We start from the raw sequence: 16,119 nt of genomic DNA on the forward strand, positions 1-16,119 counted from the left end.
TGGAATAAGGTTGAGGCACTAGGCTTTCCTATTGAAACCCCAATTTTATTTCACATCTCTAATAGTTTTATTATTGCATTAATTCAATTTGAAAAAAGAAAGATAAAAGAATTATAAAATAAAAAATATTTCAGTTTTCATGGATAAATTTATGAAAACAAATCAAATATAAATCATGAAAATCATATCACAATATCGATGAAAATCCATGTTAATGTCTCTAAATTGATAAATATAGCATTATTAAAAGCTTTTGGAAGTTGTGGAAAGAATCTTTGGACAAAAAAATTAGAAATAATTCTGGAAGCAACTGTTTTTGACCTTATTCTAATAAGGTAATTTGTAGCTGTGCTGTCACAAGAATGTCTATAAATTGTTCTTTACACATAACTTAGAAAGTAGAGAAATAATAAAATAAAAATAATGTGGAAGCTGAAGATTTCAGAAGGAAATGATGGATGTGTTAAAAGTGTAAACAATCACACAGGCAGACAGTTCTGGGAATTTAAACCAGAGCTTGGAACACCTGAAGAAAAAGCACAAGTTGAAATTCTTCGGAAGCACTTCACCAAAAATCGCTTTCAACAAAAGCATAGTTCTGATCTTATTATGAGACTTCAGGTAAATTCATTATATTTAGATTATAGTTATATATTTTTTGAAGGTCATTTTGAAGTTTTTTATTATTATAGTATGCAAAGGAGAATCCGTGTGAGATGAATTTGCTTCCTGAGAAAGTGAAAATAACAAGTGAAGAAGAAATAACAGAGGAATTGGTGGCTAATACATTGAGAAGAAGCCTGAGATTCTATTCAACTCTTCAAACTGAGGATGGCTTCTGGCCTGGCGATTATGGTGGCCCTTTGTTTCTTCTTCCTGCCTTGGTATGCTTGCTATTAGACATATTTATTTTATCTTTATATTCCCTTATTTTGTTCTATTTTCATTCTAACGTATAGGTTCATAGGAAAATCCTTGGATTACGTTTATTATTTTTGAGAAGGCAGGAAAATTTTGGAAATGGGTGCCTTTTGTTGAGATGGCTAACCAGCCTTTCCTTATATTTAATTAGTCTTGGTCTATTAACTACAAAACAATAATATCTTCATTATTGATTTGATGCTACCATCATGCATGACGTCAGAAATGGCTAACCAGCCTTTCCTTATATTTAATTTTAGCAATAATATTCTCTATGCTACTTTTTTTTCAATTTTTTTTTTAATTTTAAATAATTTTAGTTGATTGTAATGATATATTATTTTGATAATTTATTTTTTATTATTAATATTACTTTTTTATTTATAAATAATAAAATATTATAGTAACTTTTATTACCAATAATAATATGATAGGTATTATAAGCATAAATTTTATTATCAAATTCATTTTATATATTAAAAAATTATTAATGTAATTTTCATTTTGTTACAATTATATTCTTATTTATTAATTTTTTAAGGAAAAAATACTTTCTTTTTTAATTAACATAACAAGTAATACGAAATATATTTTTGAATAATTATACCCAAATATATTTAAATAAAATAGTATTTTGGTTTTATTTTATTATATCTAAATAAATACAATAATTATTTATAATTACCAATTTTTATTAAACTAATATAAATTTATATTCAATAATCTTTAAGATAATCTATTTTATTTTTTTAATAAAAGATTACCCAACTATCTTAACGTGAAATGATTAGATGAGCGAATATAAAAAGTGAATTGACTAAATATTGAATTAAAATAAAGAGTATGACAATGAAAGTGTATTGTCGGATTAATCCAATAATCTATGTCAAGTTTTTCATTAAAGGACACTTAAACAAGTTGGCATCAAGAGGAAAGAAGTATTCTTTGATTCTTATCTTATAGAATCAGAAACTAATTTGTTGTTAAGTGACAAAAGGCATCCATCCCGCATGTAGAGACAGGCATATCACAACCATCTCATGATAAATAAAAGGCCAAAAGACTTATTCCTACCTAAGGTATAGTGAAATCTCAAACTCCCACCTTCCAACTTTCAAAAACCCAAACACTCATTTATTACCAAATTTTTGTTAAAAATCTCAGTTAGAGTTAAAGGTAAAACCGTTATTTATAAAAAAAAGTTAAAGTTTTATCACATTTTGTTTTCCCATATTTAAAAACTTACATTTTCCCTCACCCAAAGTTTGAAAAGTGCAAAAACCCTCCAGCATTTGTTCCTCTTCCTTCGACACTGATTTCTCCTTCTCTGGCCATCAGTTGTCCTCTCTCCCTCTCCCTCCGGTCTCTCTCACTTGCCTCTTTGACCATCTTTGGTCAAAGAGGAAGATGATCGGTCTTCATCTGAGATGAAAAGGATGAGTCTTCATCTGAAAGACGAAGACGATGCATCATAATCTTAGACAAAGACCGTCTGTCTTCATCTACAATAGAAAAAGACTGGAGAGGCAAAGAAGAGAGATCGAAAGAGAGATAAGGGCTGAGGGAGGACAAGAAACAACCAAGGAAGGAGAAATCAGTGCCAAAGGAAGAGGAACAAACCCTAAGGGGGTTTTTGCACTTTTCAAACTTTGGTTGGTGAAAATGTAAATTTTTATGTATGAGAGAGGAAAATGTAATAAAATTTTAATTTTTTTAATAAATAAAGATTTTACCCTTAATTTTAAATGAGAATTTTTTACAGAAATTTGGTTATAGATAGGTGTTTGGGTTTTTGAAAGTTAGAGGATGAGACTTGGGATTTCACTATACCTTGTGTGGGAATAAGTCCTTTGGCCTAAATAAAATTCAATTCCTTTTCAAAATTTGTCCTTGCCCCCACATTGTCACGCCCACAAACTTTGTTTATTTATTGTACTTAATTATTGTACAATTATAAATCTTTAATTGGATATATGAATATTTATTTCTGATGAAATTGAGTAGATGATGGCAAGATTACTAAATCAATAAATTTGAACTAAATAAAGAATATTATTTCTAGCCCTTACCTTGCTCAAAGATTGTTAAAAAATAAAACTAATAGAATTAATAATTGTTAGACATAATTAAACATTGCTTAACAATATAAGAGATTATTTATAATATGATGAGCTTGCTAATAAAAATGAACAATGATCTTCCAAAAGTTTCATGATTAAAGAATAAAGCAATTGCACACAAGACGAAGTAAAATAATGATAGATTTTTTTTTTTTAATAATTGTTTAGGTGATTGGCGTATATGTTACTGGAGCCTTAGATCCAATACTACATTTGGAACATCGGAAAGAGATGCTACGCTATTTGTATAACCACCAGGTATTTATTTGTTAATTTCTTTCAGATTTTTTTGATCAAGTGGTATACAATTCAACTTACTGAATAAAAAATATTGTAGAATAAAGATGGGGGTTGGGGATTACATATAGAAGGATGCAGCACAATGTTTTGTACAGCACTCTCCTATGTCGCTCTAAGATTGCTTGGAGAAGAAATGGATGGTGGCGATGGCGCCATGGAGAAAGCTCGAAAGTGGATCATTGATCGGGGTGGTGTTACTTCCATTCCATCTTGGGGAAAGATGTGGCTTTCGGTTTGTTTTGTTTATTTATTTATTTTCTTTTCTCATAATAATTCAATAATATTACAATAATTTATATAAATTACAAATATAATTTGTAGATACTTGGTGTATACGAGTGGAGTGGTAACAATCCTTTACTCCCCGAGATGTGGGTTGTGCCTAAGTTTGTTCCAGTTCATCCAGGATGGATGTGGTGTCACAGTCGAATGGTATATTTGGCAATGTCATATTTATATGGCAAGAGATTTGTGGGAACAATTAATCTTCTTATAATTTCTCTTAGAAGAGAGCTTTTCACTCTTCCTTATCACTATGTTGATTGGGATCATGCCAGAAATCAATGTGCCAAAGTACGTATTTATTTCTATCTCTATCTCTCTCTATTTTCTACCTACCAATATTATTATCAAATATCAATCTTCTATACTTATTTCTTTGTTTTTATCTCTATCTCTGCCTTTATGAGATTATATGCATGATTATTCATATATTAGTAAAATAATTGAACACTAGATCCAATTAGATTTAAGATTTGAGGGTAAAATCAAATACACAGCAACTTCTACTCTTTTTCAGCTCATAATGTTTGTCTCATTCAACCACATATTTTTCTATTCAATGGGATTGCAGTACTACATATCTAATTTTTATATAGTTCAATTAAACTATAGCTCTACCTAGAAGTCTCCTTCCTTACAATTCATTACTAATTGAAATATTTGCATATTTGATTATTAGGAGGACCTTTACTACCCTCACCCAATGATACAAGACATAATATGGAGTTGTATTGACAAGTTTGTGGAACCTCTTCTAATGAAATGGCCTATGCATAAGTTGATGAGAGAAGCTGCTCTCAAAACAATAATCAAACACATCCACCATGAAGATGAAACCACTCACTATATATGCCTTGGACCTGTTAATAAAATACTCAACATGGTGTGTTGTTGGGTGGAGGACCCTGATTCTCTAGCTTTTAAGCTTCACCTTCCAAGAATTAAAGACTATCTTTGGATAGCTGAAGATGGAATGAAAATGCAAGGCTACAATGGATCTCAATTCTGGGATGCTGCTTTTACTGTTCAAGCTATCCTTTCTACTAACCTTCTTCATTCAGAATATGCTGCTTTGTCCATGCTTAAGAAAGCACACAATTTCATCAAAACTACTCAAGTATGTGAAAGGTTTCATTATAAATAATGTGCCAGCATAATGGAAATAATAAAACAATGTTTACCCACTTTGATTAAGATAAAGTAACACTCAATCACGTAATGATACATAGTTGGGTATCTATTTATGTACATAAAATTGGTATATATAGTATTACTATAATGAAAATTTATAGTAATTTGTTTACAATTTATGTATATAAATATTTTACTTGAAAACTAATCTATTTTGAATCTTTTTTTTCAATTTAAATTAGGTTCGAGCAGATAGCTCAGATGATGTGAGTTATTGGTATCGCCACATTTCTAAGGGAGGATGGCCATTCTCTACTCTAGATAATGGTTGGCCTGTGTCAGATTGCACTGCTGAAGGATTAAAGGTACCATAATTCAACTTACTTTTTAATTATGTATTTTAATTCATTTATTTTAAAGTTTTAAACCAATGTTAAAATATTCATCACAGGCAGCCATCTTGTTGTCGCAAATGCTTTCTAATATTGTGGGAGAAGCAATACCAATAAATCAATTATACGACACCGTTAATGTGATTTTATCCTTGCAGGTATTTAAGAATGTGAATGATGAATTAATATATAAGCAAAAACTAACTAATGGAATTTTGTATGCATTCTAATAGAACAAAAATGGAGGTTTTGCGTCATATGAACTCACAAGATCTTATGCATGGTTGGAGGTATGTAATTCATAAATATAAATTAATCTCAACTTGGATTAATCAAATTAAATTATTTAAATTTTAACCACGGTAAAATATTATATGCTTCTGTTCTATCTTCCTCAGATAATGAATCCGGCTGAAATATTTGGAGATATTATGATAGATTATCAGTAAGATCATACAACTCAATATATTTATCAATGAATGGTGATCGAAATTATTAATTAAAACGTAACATATATACAGGTATGTGGAATGCACATCAGCAGCAATTCAAGGCCTAAAGTCATTCATGAAAAAGTATCCAGGCCATCGAACAAAAGAAATAGAAATATCGATTGCAAAGGCAGTCAAGTTCATTGAAAGCATACAACAACCAGATGGCTCATGGTAAAAACTATACAACACCCTGCTAATATACAAACATTGGTTAAAATTGGTCAAACGTTTTATTTCTATAATATTAAGAGGAAAAAAGAAAGAATTAATGTTGTGGAATGAATAAAAATAGGTATGGGAGTTGGGGATTGTGCTTCACTTATGGAACATGGTTTGGAATAAAAGGGTTGGTGAGTAGTGGAAAGACATATGAAGTAACAATAGCATCAAAAAGGCATGTGAGTTTTTGTTATCAAGGCAACTTCCTTGTGGAGGCTGGGGAGAGAGCTACCTTTCAAGCCAAAACAAGGTCAGAAAGCTATTGAAACCAAACCCCTTTATCTATTCAATAAAGCTATGTATATATATTATTTAGTATATAGTTAGGTTCACAAAAAATACATCATTATGTGATTAGGTGATTTTAAATTAAAAATTAAATATTATGCAATCACATGATAATATATCATCTTTATACCTAATTGTGTACTTAAAGTTTGTGCATTTGTAATTCTAAAATGAAGAGTGATATACAATTTCTGTAAATAAATAGGTATATACAAATCTTCCAGGAAACAAAGCACATCTAGTAAACACTGCATGGGCAATGTTAGCTCTCATTGAGGCAGGCCAGGTATGCATATGAATAACATTATACTTTTCTTTTAATTAAAATAAAACAATCATTTTTTTTTGGGTTGTGAATTAGGGCTATAGAGATCCAGTTCCATTGCATCGTGCAGCTAAAGTGCTCATTGATTTGCAAATGGAAAATGGAGATTTCCCACAACAGGTAACTAACATACTTTTCTTCAACAACTGAGGTGCAAGTTTCCTTTTTGCATTTTGACCAAACTAATTTATACCTTTTTCAAAAAGTTTTCCTAATAACAAACTAAGTAGATGCCATGCTTTTATTTCATTACCCATGAACTACTTAATTTGCAATATAGTACATACTCTTAATTTCAAAGACATTAATGTGTTCACTTTGTTTTTATATTGATAGGAAATCATTGGACTCTTCAACAAGAATTGCATGATAAGTTATTCAGCTTATAGAAATATCTTTCCCATATGGGCTCTGGGAGAATATCGCAATCGTGTGTTGTTGTCATCTAAAGAATATTAAATGTACATTTTAAAAAAATAATAATAATAACACTCCCCACAACTAGGGGTAAAATTGCAAAATGTAACGTAACAAGTTTCTTTTTACGCATATTTTAACTTGTGGTAAAAAATGTTTATATTGTAGATGTATTTGACAAATCATGAATATTTGTAATAACATATTTTAGGTTGTGTTGTATAATGTTGTATGCATATATATTGTATTATGTGATCATATTTCTAAAATACAAACCTTATTATCTGGATATATATGACAGTTTATTTATCTTCATTTGTTGATATGATATTTTTGTTATTATTATAAAATTATTATATTAATTATATTTTGACATTACATTATTCTGATATGATATTATTTTTATTTTTTGATCATATCTAAGTATATGATATTATTTTTGTATTTTGTCCATAATTATTTTGAAGGGACAATTGTGTTATTTCATGGTAGAGAAGGTGAACATCTTTGGACATAAGTGTTGATCATATATATGATCTTCTTTAGTTTTAGTTACAGCCTAAGTGTTATATATATATATATACACACACACACACACATACATGAATTTTCTGATATATTTTGTTCAAGTTTGTCTTTGTTTGTGTTGAATCTTAATGTTTTGATGATGATAAAAATCTAAGTTAATTTACTAATATGTCCAAAGAATGTTGAAATACATTACAAAATAGACAAAATGTGAAATTTGCAAATAAATCTAGATCAACAAAATATTGGTGAAAACTAGTCGCGCATGAGTAAACTATGATCAACCATGCATCAACCATTCAACCTTCTAGAAATAAAATAATATCATCCATCCATGACCTAAAATAAATATTCATGCTTTTAAATATAAATTTAGTTCGCCCATGAACTTGAGCAATAAATGTCCCAGTTGGGACATTTGAAACTTGTCCCGCCTATGACCTCTCTCCTTACATTTTCTTGTCAAATGTCATCTCTAACCAATTGCCTGCCACCATGTGTCTAAGAAAGCTTCAAATATTGTCATGTGTCTATTTCCATTAAATGTCCCAGTTTAGACATTTGAAAACCTTCTCAGCCGTAACATTTTCATTTGAATTGTTGTCAAATTTGTCCAATGCGTCATTGTCATGTGTCAAAATATTTATTGTCCCAGTCAGATTATTCTGAAAATTATCCCAATTGTGACATTTTCATCTGAATTACTATCAGATTTGTCCAATGCATTATTACCACATGTCAAAATATTTATTTTCCCAATCAACCCATTCTGAAAATTACCCCAACTGTGGTGCAAAATCTAGTATAAGTGTGATGCGTGTAAAATTTGTCACTCATGTGCAATTTTTTTCAAAGCTTTCCAGCCAGCCATGTCATTCTTAAAACTAAACTTATATTTCAACTGTGCACAACCTTGCATATACTCGTTCAAGCTTTTAGATTGTTTTTTAAACTCAGAAATAAAGCAAGCCACCTATGATACGATTTTAGTGCCCATGTTAAAAGTTATCCGTTGAAACATTTAAACCTATCCATTGCAACTCTGATCGAGGTCCTTTTTTCTTTGTTGAATTTTTTCAGAAGATTGTCAACAAAAACTTAACCCAATAGGAATCAAAATATCTCTATAAATTTGGCTTTAAATTGAAAAGTAGGGTGATGAGAAAAAGGGAGAAGAAAAATCAAAAGAAGCAAAACGGAAAAACTAAAAGCATTATTACTTTGCTTTGTTGTAACTCTCCATGAGCTTCAAACTTTTATTTTTTGAGAGTTTTGTTCACTTAAACTTGTTTATATCTTGTAATCAAATATTGTGAGCGTAATCTTATATCAACTAGTGTAGTGGGTGAAATCTCAGATATACTACTTGTAGAAAATTGTTCAAGAGATACTAAAACTCCAAGACGGTTTGCTTAGAGAAGTGGACGTAAGAGGCTTGCAAAAGAAAGCTTTGAACCACTCTAAATGAGCATTTCTATAACTCTATCTCCTTAAATATTATTTGTTATTATTGATATTTATTGTTATTTATTGTTGTTATTATTGTTATTTATTGTTGTTATTATTGATATTTATTGTTGTTATTATTGTTATTTATTGTTGTTATTATTGATATTTATTGTTATTTATTGTTGTAGTTAATATTGACATTCGTTGTTACTGTTATTAGTTATTTCAGCTTTTTATTTGTCTCTGATGCTGTTATTGTTTATTCCTGCTTTAAAGTTTATTACTATTGAATTTATTGTTGGTATTTTAGTTGTGTGGTTTGTAAAGTTTGCTTTAGAATTTGTTACAGTGTATCATTTAATTAATTTTTAAGAATCTATTTACCCCCATCTAGGTTCATATTAGCCATTACAAAAGTGTTTAACAATTGGTATAAGAGTTTGGACTTTAGTTTTATTAAAATCTAACGATTTTTATAGATACGATCCAATTTCTTAGTGGCTAATACACTTACTCCTATTTTTGCTGAAGGGCAATGCACCATTAAGCCTCCCTTATTTTGTGGAACAAATTATACCCAATGGAAAATTAGAACGAGGCTTCATGTTAGGTCTATTGACTTTAAATTATGGAAAATTATTGAACATGGTGATTTAGTGCTAATAGACCCTAGAACTAATGAACCTAAAAATGAAATGGATTTTAATGATGAAGATGAAAAGATGTGAGCTTAAATGCTAAAGCTATTAATATCTTATTTTGTGCTCCTGATGGTAAAGAATTTAATAGGGTATCGACTTATGAGTCTACTAAAGAAGTTTGGACCATACTCTAAACCACATACGAAGGAACAAGCCAAGTTAAAAGTCAGAAATCAAGATTCTCTTTTGGGAATATGAATTATTTGAAATGAAGTTCGAAGAAAATATGACCAACATGTACAAATGATTTTCTAACTTAGTGAACGATCTTAAAGGGCTTAGAAAAAGTTTTGAGACGATCGAATTGGTAAAGAAGATTTTGAGATCATTACGAAATTTGTGGACCATAAAGGTAACAACTATTAAGGAGTCTAAGGATCTTAGCAAGATGGGAATAGATGAACTCATAAGAAGTCTTCTTAACTATGAAATGAAAAGAAAACCAAAGGAAAAAGAAGTTAAGACTAAAAGAGATATTACATTAAAAGTTGTGGATGAAAAGGAAGAGAAAGAAAATTCTTCCATGGATGAGGATGATGTGAGTCTCTTAGCTAGAAAGTTTAGCAAATTTCTATCAAGATCAAAGAGGAACAAAGGAAAAGGGTTTGTTAGACAAAGAGGAACAAAGGAAGAGGTCGAAAAGAGCAACAATGAGATAATATGTTATGAATGCAAGCAACTAGGTTATATTCGCCAAGATTGTCCTCTGAAAAAGAAGAAGAAGGATAAAAAGGAGAAGAGATTCAAGAAGAAAGTGTTTGTTACCACTTGAAGTGGAAACAACGACTCAAGTGATGAAAGTAAGTCAGAGGAAGAAAAAGTCAACATATGTTTCATGGCCAAGAGTGATTCAGAAGATGAGGTAAATGATTCAAACTCATACTCTTTGCATGAATTACAAGATGCATTTGAAAATTTGATGGATGAGTATGAAAACATAAAAGCAAAGTATAAATCATTAAAGAAAAAATTAATTTGCATTAAAAAAGACATGATATACTTTCACGTGATCATGATGAGTTGACTAAGAAATATGATATTGTTTGAAGTGAAAAGGATTTATGCCAAAAAGAATTAACATGCATGCAAGAGGAACATGAAGAATTAAAGAAAAAGTTATCTAATTCAAATGAATTATTTTGAAAATTTTAAAATAGGTACTAAGAGGTTGGATGAGATGCTTGTACCTAAAAAAAGTGGTCCTAATAAATAAGGATTAGGGTATAATGGAAGTAACCTTTTTCAAACACATGTCGGCTTTTAAAGAAACCTCATGCATTATGTATGAAATGCAAATTTCGTTCATTCATTGGGCATACTATTAGACATTGTCTAATTAGGAATGGTAAACCTTTCAAAGTTTCAAAGTAAAAAAGGTTTAGGTTCCTAAAGGGACACATAAAACTAACGTTGTTAGACCCAAAACTATTTGGGTACCAAAAAGTAAATAGATAAACTTATCTTGTAGGCTTGTTTATAATCTTTTTTGAGGTCCTCTAGCAAGTAGTATTTAGATAGTGGATGCTCAAGACATATGACAAGAGATAGGAGTTTATTCTCTTCTTTGAAGGATACAGATGGAGGTAATGTCAACTTTAAAGATAACTCCAAAGGAAAAGTTATTGGCATTGGCATCATAGGTAACTCTTATTTTTCAATAAATGATGTTCTACTTGTTAAAGGTCTTAGGTATAATTTACTTAGCATAAGTCAATTGTGTGACAAGGGCTACAAGATTAATTTTTACTCTTTATGTTATGAAATTGTTAATGCTAGCACAAACACAATTACATTCATTGGGCATAGGCATTCAAATGTGTATATGATAGACTTGCATGACATTGCATCTAGAGACCTATGTCTCATGTCAACCGAGGAGGAAGACATATGGTTATGGCATAGAAGGTTAAGACATACAAGTATTGACGTTCTTTAAAAGCTTTCAAAAAGAAACTTAGTGTAAGGTTTGCCAGAATTAGTTTTCAAAAAGGACTATGTGTGTGATGTTTGCATGAAAGGAAAATAAACAAGAATTTGTTTTAAGTCTAAAGATTATGTTTCAACTTCAAAACCTATTCAACTTTTACATATAGATTTGTGTGGATCATCTAGAACTACAAGCCTAGGTAAAAAGCATTATTGTTTTGTAATTGTTGATAATTTTTCAAGATTTACTTGGGTTTTGCTTCTTGCAAATAAAAGTGATGCATTCCATGCATTTGTACCATTTGTTAGGAAATTATAAAATCAAGTAAGTTATGTAATTCCATGCATTAGAAGTGATCATGGAAAAGAGTTTGAGAATTCAAATTTTGAAATGTTTTGTAATGAACATGGCATTGAACAAAACTTTTCGGCACCTAGGATAGCTTAACAAAATAGAGTTGTTGAGATAAGAAATAGGATACTTGTAGAAATGCCTAAGACCATGTTATGTGAAAATGATTTACCTAAGTATTTTTGGGGTGAAGTCATTAACACTTCATGTTACATTATAAATTGGGTCATGATTAGGCTGATTCTCAAGAAAACTCCTTATGAGTTATTCAAAGGAAGAAAACCTAATATTGCATATTTTCATCGCTCTGGGTGTAAATGTTTTGTATTAAATAATGGTAAGAATGACTTAGGAAAATTTGATGCAAAGTCGGATGAAACAATTTTCCTAGTTACTCTTCCTCATTCAAAGCATATAGAGTCTCCAACAAAAGAACTCTCTTAGTTGAAGAATCTATTCATATGATATTTGATGAATCTTTTAAGTGTGTAGAGAATACAAATGAAGATAAAGTCATTAAACTCATAGAAAATCTACAAATCAAGGACTCATCTCAACCAAAAGAAGAGAAAGAAGATCATCAAGTTAAGGTTGATGACCAAAACGATGAACTCATACAATCTCAAGAACCATAAAGAGAGATCTTATATCTAAGGGTGAAGGGTGATGTGAAAAAAGAAAGGATTATTCGAGATCCTACCTAAGAAGTAAAAACTAAAGCTTCATTAAGAAACGCATGCCAATTTGTGGCATTCTTGTCACAAATGGAGCCTAAGAAGGTAGAGAAAGCTTTTAAAGATGAAAGTTGGATGCTTGCAATGCAAGAAGAGTTGGACCAATTTGAGAGAAGTAATGTTTGGGAACTAGTTCCAAGGCCAATGAGTCATCCTACCATTAGCATAAAATGCGTATATCGAAACAAGATAGATGCGTCTGACATTGTTATTCGAAACAAAGCAAGACTAGTCACTTAAAGGTACTCTTAAGAGGAAAGTATTGATTTTAATGAAACTTATGCGCTCGTAACTAGACTAGAAGCAATTAGGATGTTGCTTGCATATGCATGTCATTTTGATTTCAAATTATTTCATATGTACGTTAAAAGTGTTTTTTTAAATAGTTTTATTCAAGAAGAGGTTTATGTTGAACAACCTCCTGGTTTAGAAAATCATGAATTTTCAAATCATGTGTTTAGATTTAAAAAGGCTTTATATGGTTTAAAGCAAGCTCCAAGAGCTTGGTATAAAAGATTAAGTCTTTTCTTAATTAAAAATGCTTTTTCAAAAGGAAAAGTAGATATTATCTTATTTATAAAAAGACATATGCAAGACATTTTGATTGTTCAAATTTATATTGACGATGTCATCTTCGGTGCTACTAATGAGTCTCTTTGTAGAGAATTTTCTAAGATGATACAGGGTGAGTTTGAAATGAGCATCATGGGAGAGCGTAATTACTTTTTAGGACTTCAAATCAAATTAACAAAGGAAGGGATTTTGCTTAACCAAGCCAAATATGTCAAAGACCTTCTTAAAAGTTTTAACATGCAAGATGCTAAAGAGCAACCCACTCCCATGAGCACTTTTCTAAAATTAGATATGGATGAAGGAGGTAAAAGTATTGAAATCAAAACATATAGAAGCATGATAGGTGCATTATTATATTTAACCACATCTAGACTCAATATCATGTTTAGTGTATACATGTGTGCACGTTTTCAAGCGAATCCTAAGAAATCACATCTTAATGTTGTGAAACAAATCATGAGATATCTTAAGGGAACCCAAAATATTGGTTTATAGTACTTTAAGGGATCTTCATTCGAATTACAAGCATTTTTGGATGCTGATTTCGAAGGATGTCAAATAGATAGAAAAAGCACAAGTGGCACTTGTTATTTTTTAGGTAATATGTTTGTCTCTTGGTTTTCAAAGAAACAAAATTTAGTGGCAACCTTTACTACAGAAGCGGAATAAGTTTCTGCAGCTAGTTGTTGTGCACAACTCTTATGGATGAAATAACAACTTATGGATTTTGGTTTTGAAATGAAAAACATCCCAATATTTTGTGACAATAGAAGTGTTATTCAACTTTCAAAAAATTCTATCTTGCATTCTAGGATAAACCATATACATATTTGACATAATTTTTTGCATGATCATGTCAGTAAGGGTGATATTTGAATTGAATTTATTGATACTAACAATCAACTTACTGATATTTTTACTAAGCCTTTTGATAAGGATTGTTTTTGCTTTATTTGAAGAGAGCTTGGTATGATTAACATAAGTCAAGTAAGTTTTTAATGCCCTTATTCATATAAATTTGTGATTATGATATCTTGTTTAACTATGATATTAACTATGTGATGTTTGTGCTTGTTAAGATGAATGTGGATGATTTGTGATCATTTATAAATGTTTTTCCATTCATACAACATAAAAGCATAATACAAATTCTAATCAAATCAATTCGAACCTGTGTTCAAAGTTGATCGAATCTCGAATTATATCAAGTATCCTTGATTCGATCAAAATATTCAAATTTCATATATTTTGATAAATATATATTTTTTTAAACCAGTCTACATTTTATACAGTGTATATAGTTATTGTTTCTATTGTAATTGTTTGAAGACCTTGATCTAGAAAGGCTTCAATTTTTTTTGCACTAACAAAAATCACTTACACTCATTTAAAAAAGAAATGCATAGATCATGTGTCACAGTGGGCATGGAAATCATGCCATCCATGACCATATATTCACACAATTAAAAAAATGTATTGTATATATAATTTTTTTTGTCTTTTAGTGTCACATGTTTTATTACTTCTATTTAATTTTTTGCCTTGTTGTCATATGTGTTATTACTTTCACCTTTTTTTTTTTTTGCCTTGTCACCACATGTTTTATTACTTTCATCTATTTACTTCCATTCATTTGCCTTGTCGACATACACTTTCTTATGAAAGGCAAGATCACATCATGCCTAAACAACAACGCTTAAAAGAAGATCATGAGAATTTTCAACAAAAAGTTCATGATTGGATGCATCATCATCTGTGACCATGCACTTCATATTTTTTGCATTTCATAATCTTAGTTTCTTATTTTTGCTATATTTTGATGATGACACTCATTTCTTATATATTGACATTGATATTGCTATTACATGTTGTTGTTGTTGTTTATGCTTTTCTAATTTGATTCCTTGTGATAATATTATGGATGGTATGGATTAGCTTTATTATTGATGCTGATATTGGTAGTTGTTTCTTTTAATAGTCATTTTGAGCTATTCGAAAAATCTAAGAAATTCTGTCAAGTTTTCTTTTTATATATATATAACAAAAAGGGGGACAGGTTAGGCTAATAACAAAGGATTTCAGGCTCTCCATCTTCGTCTGGATGGCATATATGAAAGGCAAGATCACATCATGCCTAAACAACAACGCTTAAAAGAAGATCATGAGAATTTTCAACAAAAAGTTCATGATTGGATGCATCATCATCTGTGACCATGCACTTCATATTTTTTGCATTTCATAATCTTAGTTTCTTATTTTTGCTATATTTTGATGATGACACTCATTTCTTATATATTGACATTGATATTGCTATTACATGTTGTTGTTGTTGTTTATGCTTTTCTAATTTGATTCCTTGTGATAATATTATGGATGGTATGGATTAGCTTTATTATTGATGCTGATATTGGTAGTTGTTTCTTTTAATAGTCATTTTGAGCTATTCGAAAAATCTAAGAAATTCTGTCAAGTTTTCTTTTTATATATATATAACAAAAAGGGGGACAGGTTAGGCTAATAACTTATTGAATATGCAAGAAATTTATCTATTTGGTATTGCCTGCTTATAATTCTACTTGATTATTATATGAGTTTCTTACTTGCTGCTAATTCTGATGTCCATTTTTTCTTATTGCTAACAAACAAGGAGAGAAATTAGTAAAAGAAATATTTTTACGGCTTAAAGTGAGGGGGAGTAAGGATGAGTAACTGTGATTTATATTTAATTTTTTTATTATGTATTATATTTTTCTTTTAAACTAGATTTTTGTCATCAATCAAAAAGGGAGATTGTTGAATCTTAATGTTTTAATGATAACAAAAATCTAAGTTTAATTTACTAATATGCCCAAAGAATATTGAAATGCATTACAAGATGGACAAAATGTGAAATTTGCAGATAAATTTGGGTAAAGAAAATATTGGTGAAAATTGGTTACTCGTGACCAAATTGTGATCAAACTGTGC

The 16,119-nt window shown here is 30.0% G+C and overlaps 1 protein-coding gene across 1 annotated transcript; it reads left to right on the forward strand.

Moving 5' to 3' along the window:
- Positions 1 to 415: 415 nt before the first annotated feature.
- On the forward strand, positions 416 to 7,019 carry LOC123199601 (cycloartenol synthase 2-like). Its single transcript, XM_044614634.1, is given in 16 exon segments — positions 416 to 621; positions 693 to 884; positions 3,210 to 3,299; positions 3,379 to 3,573; positions 3,663 to 3,914; positions 4,303 to 4,740; positions 4,997 to 5,119; positions 5,206 to 5,304; positions 5,380 to 5,436; positions 5,545 to 5,591; positions 5,668 to 5,811; positions 5,933 to 6,012; positions 6,015 to 6,109; positions 6,353 to 6,433; positions 6,509 to 6,592; positions 6,809 to 7,019. Coding segments are annotated over 16 exon segments (2,298 nt in total). The 5' UTR covers positions 416 to 423; the 3' UTR covers positions 6,932 to 7,019.
- The last annotated feature ends 9,100 nt before the right edge of the window (positions 7,020 to 16,119 follow it).

Source organism: Mangifera indica, chromosome 2 (genome assembly GCF_011075055.1).
Source record: "Mangifera indica cultivar Alphonso chromosome 2, CATAS_Mindica_2.1, whole genome shotgun sequence".
Lineage (NCBI taxonomy): Eukaryota > Viridiplantae > Streptophyta > Magnoliopsida > Sapindales > Anacardiaceae > Mangifera > Mangifera indica.